The sequence below is a fragment of the Protopterus annectens genome, chromosome 7.part0, assembly GCF_019279795.1.
Source record: "Protopterus annectens isolate FY-2018-M chromosome 7.part0, PAN1.0, whole genome shotgun sequence".
Lineage (NCBI taxonomy): Eukaryota > Metazoa > Chordata > Ceratodontiformes > Protopteridae > Protopterus > Protopterus annectens.
The window spans coordinates 584,269,513-584,286,131 of record NC_056739.1 but is presented as its reverse complement, the minus strand read 5'-3'; the positions used below and the strand labels follow the sequence as shown (position 1 = coordinate 584,286,131).

Below are 16,619 nucleotides of genomic sequence, written 5' to 3'. Positions count from 1 at the left end.
GAATCTGAAGCTATTTTACTTGGTTCAATTGCTGACTTAATATAATGCACGGCGTGCTACTAATATTTATTGTTTTTACTTAAAAAGCTTGTTACCATATCTTTCTGTTACTGTCCAGAGCAGCCATCTTTTTAATAACATTGAGATGCCACTTTCTGTTCAGCTGACTTGTCAGTTTTTGTTTTATTAAACAAAATAAAAACCACTGCTAAGGTGCAAAAAAATGGACCACAAAATGTTTAAAACTTCATCAGAACAAATGTAATTCTAAAACAGCTTCCTTTATACACCAGTAATTAAAAAAACAACAAATAACTTTATTCCACCAATCAAACAATTAAACGGTTAACCAATTAAACAATTTTTAAGTATTAACTGATTTAACCAACTAAATAACAATTACTAAGTATTAACTGATATGTGTCCTTTTAGTTTCCTCTCTCTTAGGAAGCACATGATATTAATGTGTTCATTTAAATCAGGTAGAGAATCTGCTTTTAACTTTAGTTGCCATTCTACTTCTTTCTTCTCTACCTGGTTTTTAAAATCACCTCCTCTTTATCAAAATGAACTTGTTCTAGTACAGCAAAATTAAACTTTTTATATTTGCTGCATACTGTGGCATGTTTGAATAAAGCAATATTGTTGTCAGACATTTTAACGGCATATACATGTTCTTTAATTCTATATCTGAGACACCTGGTGGTCATGCCAATATAAAAACTGTCACATCCAAAGCAGATATCAATGTATATAACACCAACAGAGCCACAATGAAATCTACCCAACATCTTAACAGTATAACCCAAATGTGGTAAAGTTATAAACCATCAAAAAGGATTGGTTTAACTGTAGTGTAGCTTTTATTACGAACCTCTGATGCTGCCCTTTCCAAAAAATCCAAACTATAACCTAGTGTCATATTCGGTATAAATACCCTTTGTGTTTTGCATATTTATTTATTTGCTTGTATTTACCAAATGGGGTTCTAGGTACAACCTAGATCAACTGCAGTGATCTAGGCAGAAAAAATAATTGTTATATAACATGATTAACAAAGGTATTTTTGATCAGTTACATTGTTGGAAAATAGAAACTGAAGCTCATACCCTTAATCTTAGTAGGCAAGCATATATAAATGTCTAGTCTCCCACATAATCATTTTCCCCTTCAGCCTCCAATTGCTAACTGCATGACTGAACAAAAATATCTTTGCAGGTCAGGGCTATATCAGTTACTAAATACATGAATGATTCTGCAGTGACAGCCATCCTACCTGCAGCTCTGCGGACAGTTTAATTATTTCTTCTGTGGGATACTCAGCTACACCTCAGTCCTTCTCTAGCCTGGCCAGCCCTCAGCGAATGCTCTCCCATTTCAAAATCCAAATGGATGACATGAAAAGTGGGGTGCAGGAGGCAGCTGCTCCAATAAGGATCCATACACTTGTGCTTTTTGTGCAAGTTTCTGCCCCTGGCATTCTCTGTTTATGTGGTACAGCATCATGAGAAAGATCCAAGACCTAATGATACATTTGTGTTCCTCAGACAAAAGATATAGATGTTTATCTTTTTACAGAAAGGGCAGAAGACAAGCAAGTTAATAATATTACTGATGCATGCAGCTACCATGTAGTCAGATGACATTGAAACTCAGCCATAATTGAAACAAACTCTTTCTGCGACTAGATCAAGGTTGCAGTTGTAACCTTATCAGACCATGATTACTTTGTTCACATTCATTTCCAGTAGACTGTGCTACTTCTGCTGTGAAACAAAGACATGCTTTATGCTGTTTGTATTTACAAGTAATCTCTTTTTTGTATTTTTTTATTAAGACTTCATGGGTGCTATGAATTCATACATGCTCGCAGCTTAGCAGATATTTTGGAGGATTTCACTGGCAATGTCTCAGAAACCGTGATCCTGGGTGAAGACCTCGAGGAAGACGCTGAGAGGAGAAGGAAAATGTTTCAACGCTTACAGATGACATTCTCCAAGAAAGCCTTGATCTCATGTTTCATCAAAGTATGTCTCCATTAAACCTCTTCTATACTTCAAATCAGTAGTATTAACAGGGTGGGGTGAATGGGGCACAATAGGCAATCCAAACCATCCTCAGGGCTCTTTAGTCCAATGCCAGCTTTTAAAATCTGGCATTGCATTTGCGGTCAAACCTGAGCGCTGTAGTGTGGTTTAAGCTGTAGAAACGTTGCTACAGTTTAGACAATACAGGGTTTGCCACAGTTTAAAACAAAAAAAGGTTTCTTTTTCAAACCAGAGTGCTGTAGAACTCCGTGCAGAATATAAATTGATTGATTGATTTCTTTCTTTCTTTTTAACCTGGGTGCTGTAGCACTCCATGCATGGTAAAAAGTGATTTCTTTCTTTAAACAAAAGAAAGGGCACTATAGCGCTCCTCAGGGTATAAACTAGAACTGCTTGCCAAATTTGCAGCAAGCAGTTTGTTACAGTCAAAAACTATTGAAAGATTTATTTTCTCTCCCTCTTTTTTTTTTAATTAAAACCTGAATCTGAGTGTGGTCTAAACTGTAGCAAATGCAACAGTTTAAAACAAAAAAAAATACATATATTTTTTTAAAAAGTTAATTCTGTATCACACTGTGAAAGTTGTAGACTGTAGCAGTTTGCTACACTTTAAGAGCAACAAAAAGTTTTTTTTTTTAAACTAAAATGTGAGAAAAAAAAAGTGGGCTGAGGTAAAAAGCAGAAATGGGACCTGATTGGCTTCTGCACTGAATGAGCCCCAGGTATCCAATCATACACCCTTTATTTATTTTATTTTTTAAATCTGAAGAGGGTCTGCAGCAGGGTCCAGAAATGGGATAGTGCGTTGAGTCACTAGTATACCATACTAGGAGTGGCCCTTTTTTTTTCCTCTTTGTTTTAAGAGCTGAGGGGGTGGGATGCAAGTTCATACAAACAACACAGGGTGCTAGTTGAGCCAGCAACACCTCTATTGCAAATACATACTTGTCAGGCATAAACAGAAATTTCACAACTGGTGAAATGTACATGTGAATGTTAGGCAATAACATTGATTCAGTGTAGACTGCATTTCTCAGAAATGTTGTTTTTCCTCTTCCCATTACTTGCTGGTATGGGATGATGCACTCTTTAGAGGACCTGGGTCTTTGCTTCTTTGGGTCATATTATTCTTATTAGCTCCATTATTTTTGTCTTTTATTATTATTATTACATCACCCAGAGCACCACCTGGATAAGCCCATGCGGTGGTCAGCCCATCTCCCTCCCCCAAGGAAGGTCGAGCCATATTCTTCTCATGCCCATCCTCCTCCCCTGTTCCATCCAGGGCTTTATCCCTCCATGCTATGGGGTGCATGGACAACAGCATGTTTATTTTTCAGGTCTGAATGTTCCTTAGCAGATAAGATTCAGTTGTATCCAAGATGGACTACACACGGCATTCCTATCTGTGACAATTGGTTAGGTTCTCCAACTGATATTTCCTTGTTATTACCAAGTTTTTATGCACAAGACATTATGAATCATTCAACAGAAACTGGAATGTCATCTTTTCTTTCCTTTTCCAATCCCCCACATCTGCCCTCAGGAGAGGAAGCTGTGGCTATGCAGTCAGCATGCATTCTGTCACACTCCGAGCCAACAGAAAGTAAACAAAAGTCAAACCTTTCTTGGTTTTATTATGTATCTTGGATTTATGCACATGCCCACCATGTGGTGCAGAGCACTCATGCATTGGGAATCTAAAAAAATATTAAACTGCAGGGAGATGGGTGAAGGAAAACGAAAGTGGATCTTACTTTGGGGTGGTATGGTGGAGATTTTCATATGACAGTATTTTATGATAAGCATTTTAATTACAGTTTTAAGTCTTCTGATCACTTTGTTCCCATTCATTTCCAGCCTGACAACAGAAAAAGAGAAACAACAATTGGCCTAGTGAAGGGGAATGCTTACCGTATCACTGATATACGGACGTTACGGATTGAAAAGGCCCTGTCTTCCTGGATCAATGCTGAAGAAGAAGTCTGTATGATCAAGCTACATAACCCCTGGGGGCCATTACAGTGGAAGGGGTCATGGGGTAAATGGTAAGCAATGCTTCTTACAATTAGTGTGACTTCCACAGTTTTATTTCTGTGATAGCCTCAGACCATATATCTGCACACATAGTGTCAATCTTCCAAATTAAAGTTGCAAGGAATATGCATCACTTAGAAGAAAAAATGTGCAATAAGCAGGCTGATTAAAGAGATGGCAGATGTAAACTGGAAAACAGAAGAAACAGCAAAAACATGATGTGAAATTCCACATACTAAAACAATTCACTAAAACACCTCAATTAAATAATTCACATAGATGCTGAAATAAAACAGTTATTCTATAAGTGCATAAAGTAGATAAATTGAAAGAAGTTTATATTTTGCCTTCCTTAGAGTACACATTTAAATTCAAAAGGCTGTTAATAAACCAAGAGGTGGTATGTTCCATTTCACTTTGATATAGGCTATAAAAGTCAAACATAATAAATGAAAAAAATAGTAATCATCTGAAATGTTGGGACTTGCTAGAGCAATTCCCAAAACAAGGATACTGAATGGCTGAAAGAATCGAGTTACATAGAGGAAGTATGAGATGGCCATTTCTCAGAATATTCCCATTCGTCTGAGTGAAATTGGTATATGTAAGTTCTAGGTGTGGGGGAGGCAGAGCTTGCCCTTTTAAAGAAAACAATTTTAAAGGAAAGGCACAATCTTCGAGAATTACAGTTCTCCTATAGTTTCTGTCTTTTCTTCCCTTCTTGTCAACTTGGCATTTCAAGTACTGACATTTCAACAGGGAGACGAAAAATATCTTAGCGAGTAGACATGAAATAATGTGGATATTCCTTGTGCTCCTCTGGGATTCAATTAATTTAGATTATACTGTATTTAACTACACTAATACTGCATATTTTAGTCAACACAGTCACAGCATGTTTCTGAAGCGCAACTCTATACTTTGTATTAACAACAGAATACTGACATTTTTCCTTAGGTCTCAACAGTGCAGAAATATGAGTAAGTTTCAGAAGAAACAAATGGGGCTGGCCACGTTAGACAGAGATGAAATCTGGTAAGATGAGATTCACACTTTGTAAAAGTATTTGTGTGTGTGTGTGTGTGTGTGTGTGTGTGTGTGTGTGTGTGTGTGTGTGTGTGTGTGTGTGTGTGTGTGTGTGTGTGTGTGTGCAGAGTGGTTTTCACTACATGAATGACTTTAATTTTTATGTGCAGCTTTAGGTAGCTAATCAAAGACAGCTAAAATTAGTTGTATCCATGTGGCAAACACCTCACATGGTACTGAAAGGTACTACAAGAATTACAGGTGAGAAGGCAAACATGTAAAGACCCCCAAGAACACGGAGTCATTATAAAAAAAACTGCATAAAGGCAGTACCACTGCATAGCGGGATAAAACCTAGACTACAGCCATGGGAAACCGGTTACAACTGATAAGCATGGTTACAGGAAGTGCTAGCTAAACGGATGTGAGCAGTTGTACTTCAGCTGGCCCATCTTAAGAAATGGGACTCATTGTGGCACCACTGTACAAGTACCACCTCAAGGAGGGTGGGTGGAGAAGAAACACAGTAAGGGTCATGACAGATGATGTTACCCCACTGATAACTGTTACCTCACGGAGGTCAGGTGTGTAAGGAATAGACAGGTGCTTGTGGCCCTTCTGTACAACTCCTACCTCAAACAGGTTTGAAACGAGTAGGGGCCATGATGGGCTGTCCAGCTCACAAGGTGTGCACAGGTTTTTAGGTGGACATGAGTATGTGTGAAGAAGCACACAGACCATTGGGAAAGTATTAAAGGCCATGTATTGTCAAACACACCCATCAGACTCAACTGGGGAGTGAGAAATGAATTTAAAAAAATCCCCACTGGATGAAGGTAGTGATTCTAGACAGGAGAAAAAGTGGGGAATAAACCGCCAACTGATGGAAGGAAGGAAGGGGACACAGGCAGAATAAAATGGTACATGGGTAAAATGTAACAGAATGTCTTCCAAAGGGAAGTAACCAAATATGCTAGTTAATAAGAAATGTGATGTAGAAAGGAGAATACATTCATGTATCAGCACCTCATACCTCAAACAGCTTCTCAGGAGAAAACAGTGGTGCAGATCTTGACTGTAAGACAAGCCATTGCATTATTTCAGGAAAATAGAAATGAGATACTGCGGTTAACTATGCAGAAAAAATACATGTATTATGAGTTTTAAAATCTTCAGGACCTTGTTAAATCTTATGCCACATTAAAAACTTTTTGATTTGTAATAAGCATTATGAAGGTTGAGGAATGCTAAATACACTGCTTACAAGCTATATTTTAAATTTGACTAGTTACTGGAAAATTTTACAAAAAAAAATGTTTGCAGCTCTTCGGAATACCACAACTTAAAGACTGAGGCAGTTATCGTTTTATTTTTTAACAGGATAGAATTTGAAGATTTCTGCTTCTACTTCGATGAGGTAGTTATAAGCCACAAGACCAATGATTCATCCTTTCCACTCTTTAAAAAGACCAGGAAGGAAGCCCGCATATTTGCTAGCTGGTGCAAAACTCTCCCAAAGAACAGTGACGGCATCACTGATGATCAGTACCCGTTCTTACAAAACCCGCAGGTGAGTACTAATTTTCTGTTGCTCCCATATTTTTCATACAGTACACACTAAAACAGCAATACTATTGTCATATATCCACAAAAGACCTTAAAAAGATCCCATAATAAGATGATCCTTCTGAGTGAGATGTAAAAACAAATCATGAAAAAGAGCACACAATTATATGTGTCCATCATCTACAGTTTTCATTGGTTTAAAAATACTCTGTGTTGAATTATAACCACTTATAACAAATTAAATATCACTTCATGTGCAGAAAGTATTTTTGTGGACTGACTGCGAGCCCAACTGTGATGGTAGAACCCATTCTGTACAGCTAGCCTTAATGAGTTATATGACATTATAAATAACACGCGGTGGCGCAGCGGTGGCATTGTTGCCTCACAGCAAGAGGTTCTCCCGTTCAATTCTCAGCTTGGGTTGGGAGTGCCTTCTGTGTGGAGTCTGCGTGTCCTCCCCGTGGTCAAGTGGGCATTCGAAAGACATGCGTTGAATGGGCGTGCCTTCGTTGAAAGTTGGGTGTCAGGCTGGCAACTCGACACCATAAAAACCAACTGCCAATCATTAGTGGACTGGGGTTCCACTGTGGCGAACCCTAACTGGGAAAAGCTGAAAGACAAACAACAACATATCCAGCTCTAAAAACATGCTACAACCTCACAGATAATAAATTGAGTGCCCCTAGTGTCCAAGAATAGAATATGTAGTTTCATGAAAGTCTTCAACATTTCACTGTGTGAGATGTTAACAGAGCTGCAAGAAGGCAGGGAATAGGGGGTAGCTGTCCATGGTACCTACCTGAAAGAGGTGCTTAGAACCCCCTTCAAGAAGATACAGATGATAACTGACCCTTTTTCTCTGTCCCCCTTCAAGTAGACTACAAGGCAAGTTCCCACTCTCCCCCCTTTGCTGTGACTTAGCATGAGCAGCCTGAGCACCCCTACAAATAGACACCCAGGGTAACTAAGTCCTGCTGTACAGAATAGGGTGCCCCATCAATGTTGGGGGGCTGGCAGTCATTTGACAGAAATTCTTTCTTGGCATGTACTTTGCCCATGACTGCAATTAAGATTCAATTGTTCCTTTGCTTTATTACATGGAAATCTCCAGTACTCTGTTCAGTGAAATGCCTTGTTTTTTACTGAATCAGATAATTTCATAGGTAAATTCTAGACAAACCAGTCTGCAAAGTATTACACTCCTAGCCAGTAACCAGAAAGTGACCAAAGGTTAGAATCCAATTCTTTACCTTGTGTCTGTGAAATTTACACTCCTAGCCAGTAACCAGAGAGTGACCAAAGGTTAGAATACAATTCTTTACCTTGTGTCTGTGAAATAAAAGCCTTAAACATTATATCAATCACCAACCTATAAAGTAATGAAAACAGGTATATACTGACTGTATTTAAAGGAAGGAGTTCATACATGGTTTATATGTATATACAAAAGGAACCCTGGCTAAACAACAGTGAAAGCATACAGTAGACAATTACAGTTATAGTCCACTGATAAAGCCACTTACAGGGTGATTCGCTAACAGAATGCACATAGGATCTAAACTTGTTTTTGAACTATTCATTCTTCTGTTACCAATTTAAAATAATTTTCCATACTCTGCCACAGTTCTCCATCATCTGTTCAGTTATCTTGGGCATTAACCTAGTTTACTCCTAACGGATTGAAAAGTTATTTTTATGTAAGCAACTGGAAAGTGGACAGAGAATCGGGGTATTCTGCTTCAGAGCTCAGGGTATCCTGTTGCAACTCCATCCCAACAGCTGCAGAGTTTTCTTTTTTCTTTTTTTGTTATGTCGTAGCTTACCTGTCCTATAAATACCAAAATTGTATTAAATAAAAGTCCTTAGTCTCCGACAATAACTGTTGCTCCTGGCTGTAAACTCATTTTCCTTCCCTGAAATACATGACCTGGCAAAAAGTACAGTTGTGTACACTTACAGCAAATGTAGATGTTTGAGCATATTCACTGTTGCAGTCCCAAGTGTGATGACTGCAACAGTGAAACACGAAGAACATCTGTCAGTTCCTGTTCTCCTGTCTGACGCTAAAGCACTAAGATTACTATCCAAACCTGGGTCACCTGGGTCATAGTCAGAGATGACAGGGGAACTAACTTTGTTGCAAAGTGTAATTGTCTGATATATACTCTGGAGTAATGTTCTTAAAAATGAATATCAAAGTGCCGTACCTGTTTTTCCCCTACCTGATCTACTTCCTCGAGCAGCTGTACAAGAGTTCCACCTTTACACTAGTATCATTACACTGGCTGAATGTTGGACACATAAATCATTTCCACACATTGCACATTAAATGGCTGTACATTTAATCTCTAGAATTAATTATGTGCAACACAGATTGACACGTTATTTTCTTACATCTTTCTGTTTGTGCTGGCAAGTACTTTGCCCATGACTACAAGTGCTCAAATAGAGCCAAGTTGAAATCAACTAATTTATTACTGTTTTTCAGTTCATGTTTGACATACATGGTGAAGAAGATGTAGTAATCTGCCTGCAGCAGGAGGACCAGACGATACTCAGAAACAAGGAGGTTACCAAATCAGGCCTGGAATCTAAAGCTAAGAAGAAAAGCAATAATTCACTGATGGCATTTAAGGTTTATAATGTAAGGCTGCACTGAATATTATCTTCCCTTTGGCTTATAAATGAAAAAAAAAAAAAGCTTTTCCATGCACTGTTTATGTTATGTATTAGAACCCAACAGTAATAGTGTTCAGGGGCAGAAAATAGTCTAAATAATGTATTGTGGAATTTATGTATATAACTTAATTTCCTACTGCTAATGCTTACATATCAACCACTGATGCTAATTACAAATTCAGCCTTCACCAATCCCCCTACCCCACCATGGTCACCACAAGATTAAAACCCATGACTAGACGTTCCCTTCTATATCTTTTTTAAGTTGGTTTACTGGAGCCAGATTAGAAAAAAGTATAAAGTCCCAGATAAAAATTTCTCCAAAAGTATAAAGTATCAGAGAAAGATTTCACCAGCTTTTTCTCTCCCCATATATATATATTTTTTCACATACAATATTCCTTTCCCCAAATTAATCAGTTATATCCCTATCCATCCTGCCTAATTATTTATAAATGAGAAAATGAGTCCATCTATACCAGTGGAAACTTGCGAAACTACTGATAAATCTACACTCTTAGGGTGCATCACAAACAGAATGCACAAAGGATCTAATGGGACCAACTTCTCAGCATACTGCGCAAGAAAATGTATTTTCCAATTATTCGGTCTTTTGTTATTAGATTTCCAAGATTATCTTTCCTCATCCCTGCCTTCTTATGCACATTCTCCAAAAAATAAACCCACAGTATTATTTCCCTACCTTCTGACAGACACCACACAAACCAGGTACCCACACTTCCTTGTCCTTACAAAAATCCCCAAAACATGTACCCAGTCTTTCCCCTGCCTTCTTACATAGATCCCAAAACTTGTGCAGCATTTCCTGGCATTCTCACAAAGATCCCTGAAAACCTATACCTATGGTATTCCCCTGCCTTCTTCCATAAATCCACAAAACTTTCCTCTCAGCATTTACCTGCCTTCTTGCAAACATCCCATAATACTTGTACCTACAGCATTCTCTTTTCTTCTTACTTCATATGTAGCATTTCCCATTCTTCTCTCACTATATCCCCAGAACTTGAACCGATAGCATCCTTCTGTCTACTTACACCCCCCAAAAACAAAATAATTGTGTCCACAGCATTTGCTAGTGTTTTAAGAACATCACACATAAACTATGTCTTGGGTGAAGTGGACTCTGGTTTGGGGTAACAATGGTCATAAAGATCTTGATATGTCTGATCTTCTGTTATCATAGTCCAAGTTGCCTTTTATTATCAGTTCTACTCAAAGAAAAAAGATTTGAATCACTTTGTTTTATAATTATTTATGTCTATATTTAATTAGAAGCTAGAGTTTTTAGTTATACTTATTTGTTTAATCTTCTGTTATACAGGTAGAAGTGAATCGAAAATGTCGTATGCATAAAGAAGTACAGCCACCAGTACTGAGTTCTACTGAAAGTGACAGTCCCAGTATCTGTCTACAATCCCATCTCACAGAAGGTCGATACGTCATCATTCCAACTACATCTTCAAAGAATCACAAAAGGAAGTTTGCAATTCGTCTCATAACAGACAAATACACTAAACTAAGGTAACCACTACACTGCCATTGTCAATGTTATGTCAGATGATTTTTTTTTCTTAAATTTGCTATAACTATGAGAGGGAAATGTTGACCTGCTTTCCATATGATGACAGGAAATTGAAAAAATAATAAGAGCAAATATATTAGGAAATATCAAACTATATGACAAAATGCATATTGCAGTGCCTCATTTGGATGGGATTACATTCATCTTGCATGAAAACCATGGTCTGCCAGGACTTAGAATATATTTAGAGAAGTAAAATGTTCAAAGAGCAGTCAATCCACCAGGCTGAAAAACTTTTATTAAAAGCACAAGTTAAAATAACAAAATGTAAACACTTTCGGGACTAAGCCCTTCCTCAGATAAAAGCACATTTCAAGTCAGTGGAATTTGAATACATCACAACCAATCACATCCTAGTATCGCACCCTCCTTTTTTTTGTCAGATTCTGTTGGAATGACATCATTCAAACCAGGTGACCTCTGTGCTTTAGAGAGGCAACTGTTTGAAACACGGACACTAAATGGCCAAAAGAATGGACTTACATATACTAACTCTGAGATGGCTTCTCAGAGTTATACCCTTTTCTCTGCGGTATGGCAATCTTGGATTTAGGGGATGTGAAGGGCTTTGGGGGGGTAGAGCAATTTTCGAGAATTGTTCTTCTCCAGGTTTTGGTCTTTTTAGCTTTCCGCTTCTCTAAAATAAAAATCATCTTTAAACATGTATGGAAGCAGGTACAATATGCCACACTCAAAAAAGTAATAAAACTGCTTAATCAGACTGAAATGCTGTTTGCTGTTAATGCACAAGGAGTTACTAACAGCTGTTTTACCTATAGGAATTTAATACTGGACCAGCCAGAGACCTCAGAAAATGGCAATATTGAGTCTCCTCAGAGAATGACATCTATCACTATACTTAAAGCTGAAAGTCTATGGATTCCTGGCTTAGACAAAGGTGAGTAGCTTCAGCTCAAAGGGCTTCTAAGTTATGTGTCTGAATCCCACATGAGAAACAATCTAGGGATGATGGTAATGTGAGATTAGTTATGCATCAGACTTTAAGAACATGATTACTTCCCTGGGAGTAGGGCACCACACAGAGTAACTAATACTCCTTGTCTGCTCAAATGGCCCATATGATATGGATTGTGATCAGTGTTGGGCAACATACACTAAGGTAAGCCTAATGCCCACTTTCTTATAGCTCACAATAAAACATTAACAGTGCATACAGTAGCCAAAATTAAAACACTAACAGTGAGTAAGGTAAGCATGATGACATAACGCCCACTCTCTTATAGACCACAATAACACATTAACAGTGTGTAAGGTTATGTCTGATGTGGTAATGCCCACTGCCTTACAGCCCATAATAAAATATAGTAAGTTGGATCTGAAGGGGTAATACCCATTCACAGCCCATAATGTCATCTGGCACAGACTACCCAATTGTAGCTCCCAGACACGAGCTTTATACTCTCCTTTTTCCTCACTGTGAGGATTAAAGAGACTGTCCATTACTGACAGGGGTAGACACTGTATGTTACAGGCCCCCATCTTCTGTACACAACTACATGAAGGAGATGTGATCTCTTAGAATGTCAAGCAGCCCCCAGCACCTTTTGTATTATCAGGTACAAAGGATAAAACTGCACATAGGATATGGATGTTAAACAATTCATGAATACATTAAAAGCTACTGATGATACTGGTTATGGTGCTGGGAGGAAATGCCAGTTGTACAGCAGAAAAATGTGTATTTCTTGAACTTAAACTGTGCTAAACAAATGATGACAATATGCATATAGATATGAGTACATAACTCTCTTCTTATTACAGAACCAGATACGTACGTCACTATTGAATGCGAAGGCACCAAAATTAAATCTCAGCTGAAGAAAGACACTGTTGATCCAGAATATAAATTAAGGGCGCTATTTTACAGAAACCGTCCACACAAGACTATTAAAATCAAGGTAATCTACTTCTGATCAAATGCTAAAGTTATTATTTATGTATTAGTATATATTTACAAAAAGACAAGTATATTAAAATTAAGGAAATCTACTTCTGACCAAATGATAATGTTTATTTTTATGCATTAGAGTGGTTTTGCAGACATATTAAGCTATGTAGCATTAAAGTGGTTTTGCAGACATATTAAGCTATGTAGCAATGAAATGCGCAAAGGTCTGTATTTGGCCAAAGTTGTTATGTATTTTTATGCACACTTTTTGTCTTAACACCATGATGCGTTATGTAGATTATACTGTCAACAGCTCCTGGGTTGTGGCTATAGGGTTTTAGTGACTTCTTTGCTTTCCCCGAGGATTAGGTGCAACCATTGATTCCCTACCCCTATTCTAAGGCAGCACAGCAGGCTGTCCTCAGATATGTTGACTCATGTAGCAGTGTGAGGTATCAGTTAAGTGGGGGAGTTTCAGGCTCATTTTAAAGGACCTTAACATACAGCCTGCAAATGGTGGGTGGGGGGGGGGGGCTGGGGTGGTTGGTGTTATGTAAAACTAATTTTTTTTTAAAACTTCATCTGTTATCCTTTTCCACATATGGAAACATCGTGATGGAAGCAGGCAAAACAGATGTTAGTAAATTAAAAGATGGTAGTGGTAGGTAGGTGAAATTTATTTTAAGTAAATTGGAAAATGTTTGTTTTAGAAAGGAATGTGTCAAGTAAGTGGAATAGCATCTATAAGGTGTTGAACCCTGGAAAATCAATACTGAGCAGTAAGCATTGAATTGGTGATGATAAAATTGTTGTGTAACTGTATAGAGTACTGGTTCCACAATTTCACCATGACTTGGCATTTTGGTCAGTGATACTGGAGGCTTGTTGTTATCCTACCATGGTGCAAAATGCACATATGTGAGTGAAATTAAGTCAAATTCCATTGTAAAACAGCAATAAGAATTAACATCACTTTTCTTCTATTTTCTAGGTATATGCAAGTGCATTCCCCAACGACTATTTACTTGGGTCGGTGCTCATAGCAGGGACTCGGAATGCATTTGCTAAACGTAAAGTGTATGAGCTACAAGGTCCCCCAGAAACCAGAGGCATATGGCTCCTGCACACTGAGACATTTTCCAGCGACAACCTGAATGCCTTCTAATCAGACTTGCTTAAAGTAGCACAATTTTCCAAAGATTAGCTTATGGCCTCAAGAAAATTAAAAGTGTCAGTTATATATGACTGAGAAAAAATGTTTGCTGCTTCATAAGCTCTTGCTGACAATATATTATGTGTTCTGGGGGGTGCACTTCAAAATATTGACTTGCACCTAAACTCAAAATACTGAGACCAAAATATCTAAAGCTTAAAATACTGAAACTCAAAATATTGAAAAAAAAAAACAGTACAGCAACACAACTATATTGCAGCAGAACTACATACAGAAACATATTACTCTTCTGCCCCCATACCCCCTGCTACTTAAATATATCAACTCCAAGATTGCACTTCACTGCACTATACTTGGAGAAGAGTAATATAGTAACACAAGCAAAGCTCACAAATACATTTTTAGTACAACCTTCTGTACCGATCAGTCCAATATCCTAACTACACCACTAAAAAAAAAAAAAATCACTAAAGAAAGGGAATTGGTGACTAGTTGGGATTTCCTGGTAAACAAATGTTAAAAAAATAAAATAACAGTATTCTGAGGATGTCATTTTTAAACATCCACAAAATGCTACTCCAAGTCATATATATTCTGAACTTTTGTCTTCAGCCATAACATACCTTTGCATTAAATTCTGCAGAAATAAAAGTTATTAAAATGAAATTATATGTGTTCCTCTCTTTCTTTTAGAAATAGAAACTAAGACAAGTTTATGAATATTTGCTAGTTTCTACAATGTTTTGGAAGATGGAACTTAAGTATTTATCCTTATGAAATCAGTACAGGATACTCTGGAGATAGCAAGTGTTGGCCAAAAAAATGTGTTTTATTTATTATGATATGATAACCAAGGTAGGTGGGCTGGTCCCTAGAACCTTTTCAACCACAATCTGGCAGGAAGAAAAGAAGAAAATACATATAACAGGTTTGAATGTGACAATCGCACATTGCGTGGGCCAACCCAGACTGATGAATTGCCTAAGATCCATATTATGTGCGTACATCCATTGGGCCAATCAAGACTGTGTGTGCCTTACTAAGGTACTGCCTGCTCTTAAAATGTAACTCACTCGTACTGTTCTTAAGCCCTTCTTCTTTATATTTCTTGTTTTCAGAAAATGGACATGAAGTTAGTCTTTTCCACAACTGCATACCCAATCTCTCTTCTAATCGATTGTTCTAAATTCAAGAATATTATGTGCCTTCCAAATCTGGAAAAAAATCATACATCTATATAAAGGAGATGACTCTACCAAACTACAAGGCTAACAAGAAAATAAATTAATCTTATCTCTCTTTCTAGACCACTCTAAAGCTTTCAGTAGTGTCTCCCATCCTAAACTATGTTGCCAACCTGTTAAATGGCTGTCTGCTTTCTTTCCTTTCGCCCCAGTGTATAATGGAATCCCACAAGGCTCAAGCTTTAACCCATTTGTCTTTAATATATTTATTAACACTCTTCACACATTTCCCCAGCATGCTCCTCTGATACAAAAGCAGCAGATGCTACTCACTACAAGCAGCAGATGCCACTCTCATCTGCTCAGCAGTCTCCCTCATCTAGAAACTATTACACTAGATGCCTTCCACTCCATCGAAAATTGGTTGGTTAATTGACAACCAAAAAAAAAATTATTTTATTCTTTCCCAAATTCCACTTAATAAAGACGACTTCAAAATGCTGTCATTAAATAGCTGGCATAATGGTTTAGGTGTTTACCTTACAAACACAAGGTGCAGCATTTGATTCTCACATGGGGTAAGCCTAGTACTAATCTATGAACCTATATAACTTTTGTTTCTCCTACTAAACTGCTAGGAATAATGTTGTCTTTTTGGCTTTTCCCGGTTAGGGGTCGCCACAGCAGAACTCCAGTCCGCTAATTCCAGTAAAACAAAATGACCTCTCCAGAGCTACACTTGCTAGCTCATATCTCCCTTCATTTTTTTACTCCATGCTTCTCCCATTCTAACTAATCAACAGTCTAATCTAACATTTGTCAAAGGAAAAATATACTTCAAAAATTATCAAAACACAGTAGGTTCAGGTTAAGGCACTTTAATCTTGCAGCAAGGAGACAAAAACGTGCTAATACAGAGTTTGTCTAACCAGAAACAGGAAATACTTTCATTTTTATACATTCTTAAACTGGTTATGTCCTACCATGCTGACGTAACAGATTACCATCTTTTTCATCATCATCTGCTGACCATCTTTCCCATGAATTTCTGCTGATTTATCAATTTTATGTGAAACTTCCTGAGGAAAACAACATGGCCTTGATTACTCCCAGTTAGATACATGTTAAGTTACCATTCAAGGTACTATGGCTAATTCAAGCACAATGCTAGCAGTTCATTTCTCTAATAATCCTTTGTCTACTTTATCTCTAAACAAAACAACCCCGCACGGCTAATCAGGACCTGAAACCAGCAGCAATGATAATCCACTTTAAAATGAATGTAGCGATAGTCCAGTGAGTCCAAAAACAGCAGAATTATTAAAACACAAACAATAACCAAGCGCTTTCACCCGGGTATTACCGGGCTTTTTCAAGCATCAAATGTATA

General features: G+C 37.7%; 2 protein-coding genes across 2 annotated transcripts; both read left to right on the top strand.

The window, feature by feature from the left end:
* Positions 1-5,646: 5,646 nt before the first annotated feature.
* Positions 5,647-9,339, top strand: LOC122806063 (calpain-5-like). Its single transcript, XM_044076302.1, has 3 exons — positions 5,647-5,690; positions 6,492-6,681; positions 9,169-9,339. The coding sequence occupies exons 1-3, from the start codon at positions 5,647-5,649 to the stop codon at positions 9,337-9,339; spliced, it is 405 nt and encodes a 134-aa protein (XP_043932237.1).
* A 1,370-nt stretch (positions 9,340-10,709) lies between these two features.
* LOC122805832 (calpain-5-like) lies at positions 10,710-14,245 on the top strand. The gene is made up of 4 exons (XM_044076088.1): positions 10,710-10,901; positions 11,742-11,860; positions 12,745-12,881; positions 13,863-14,245. The coding sequence occupies exons 1-4, from the start codon at positions 10,726-10,728 to the stop codon at positions 14,034-14,036; spliced, it is 606 nt and encodes a 201-aa protein (XP_043932023.1). The 5' UTR covers positions 10,710-10,725; the 3' UTR covers positions 14,037-14,245.
* The last annotated feature ends 2,374 nt before the right edge of the window (positions 14,246-16,619 follow it).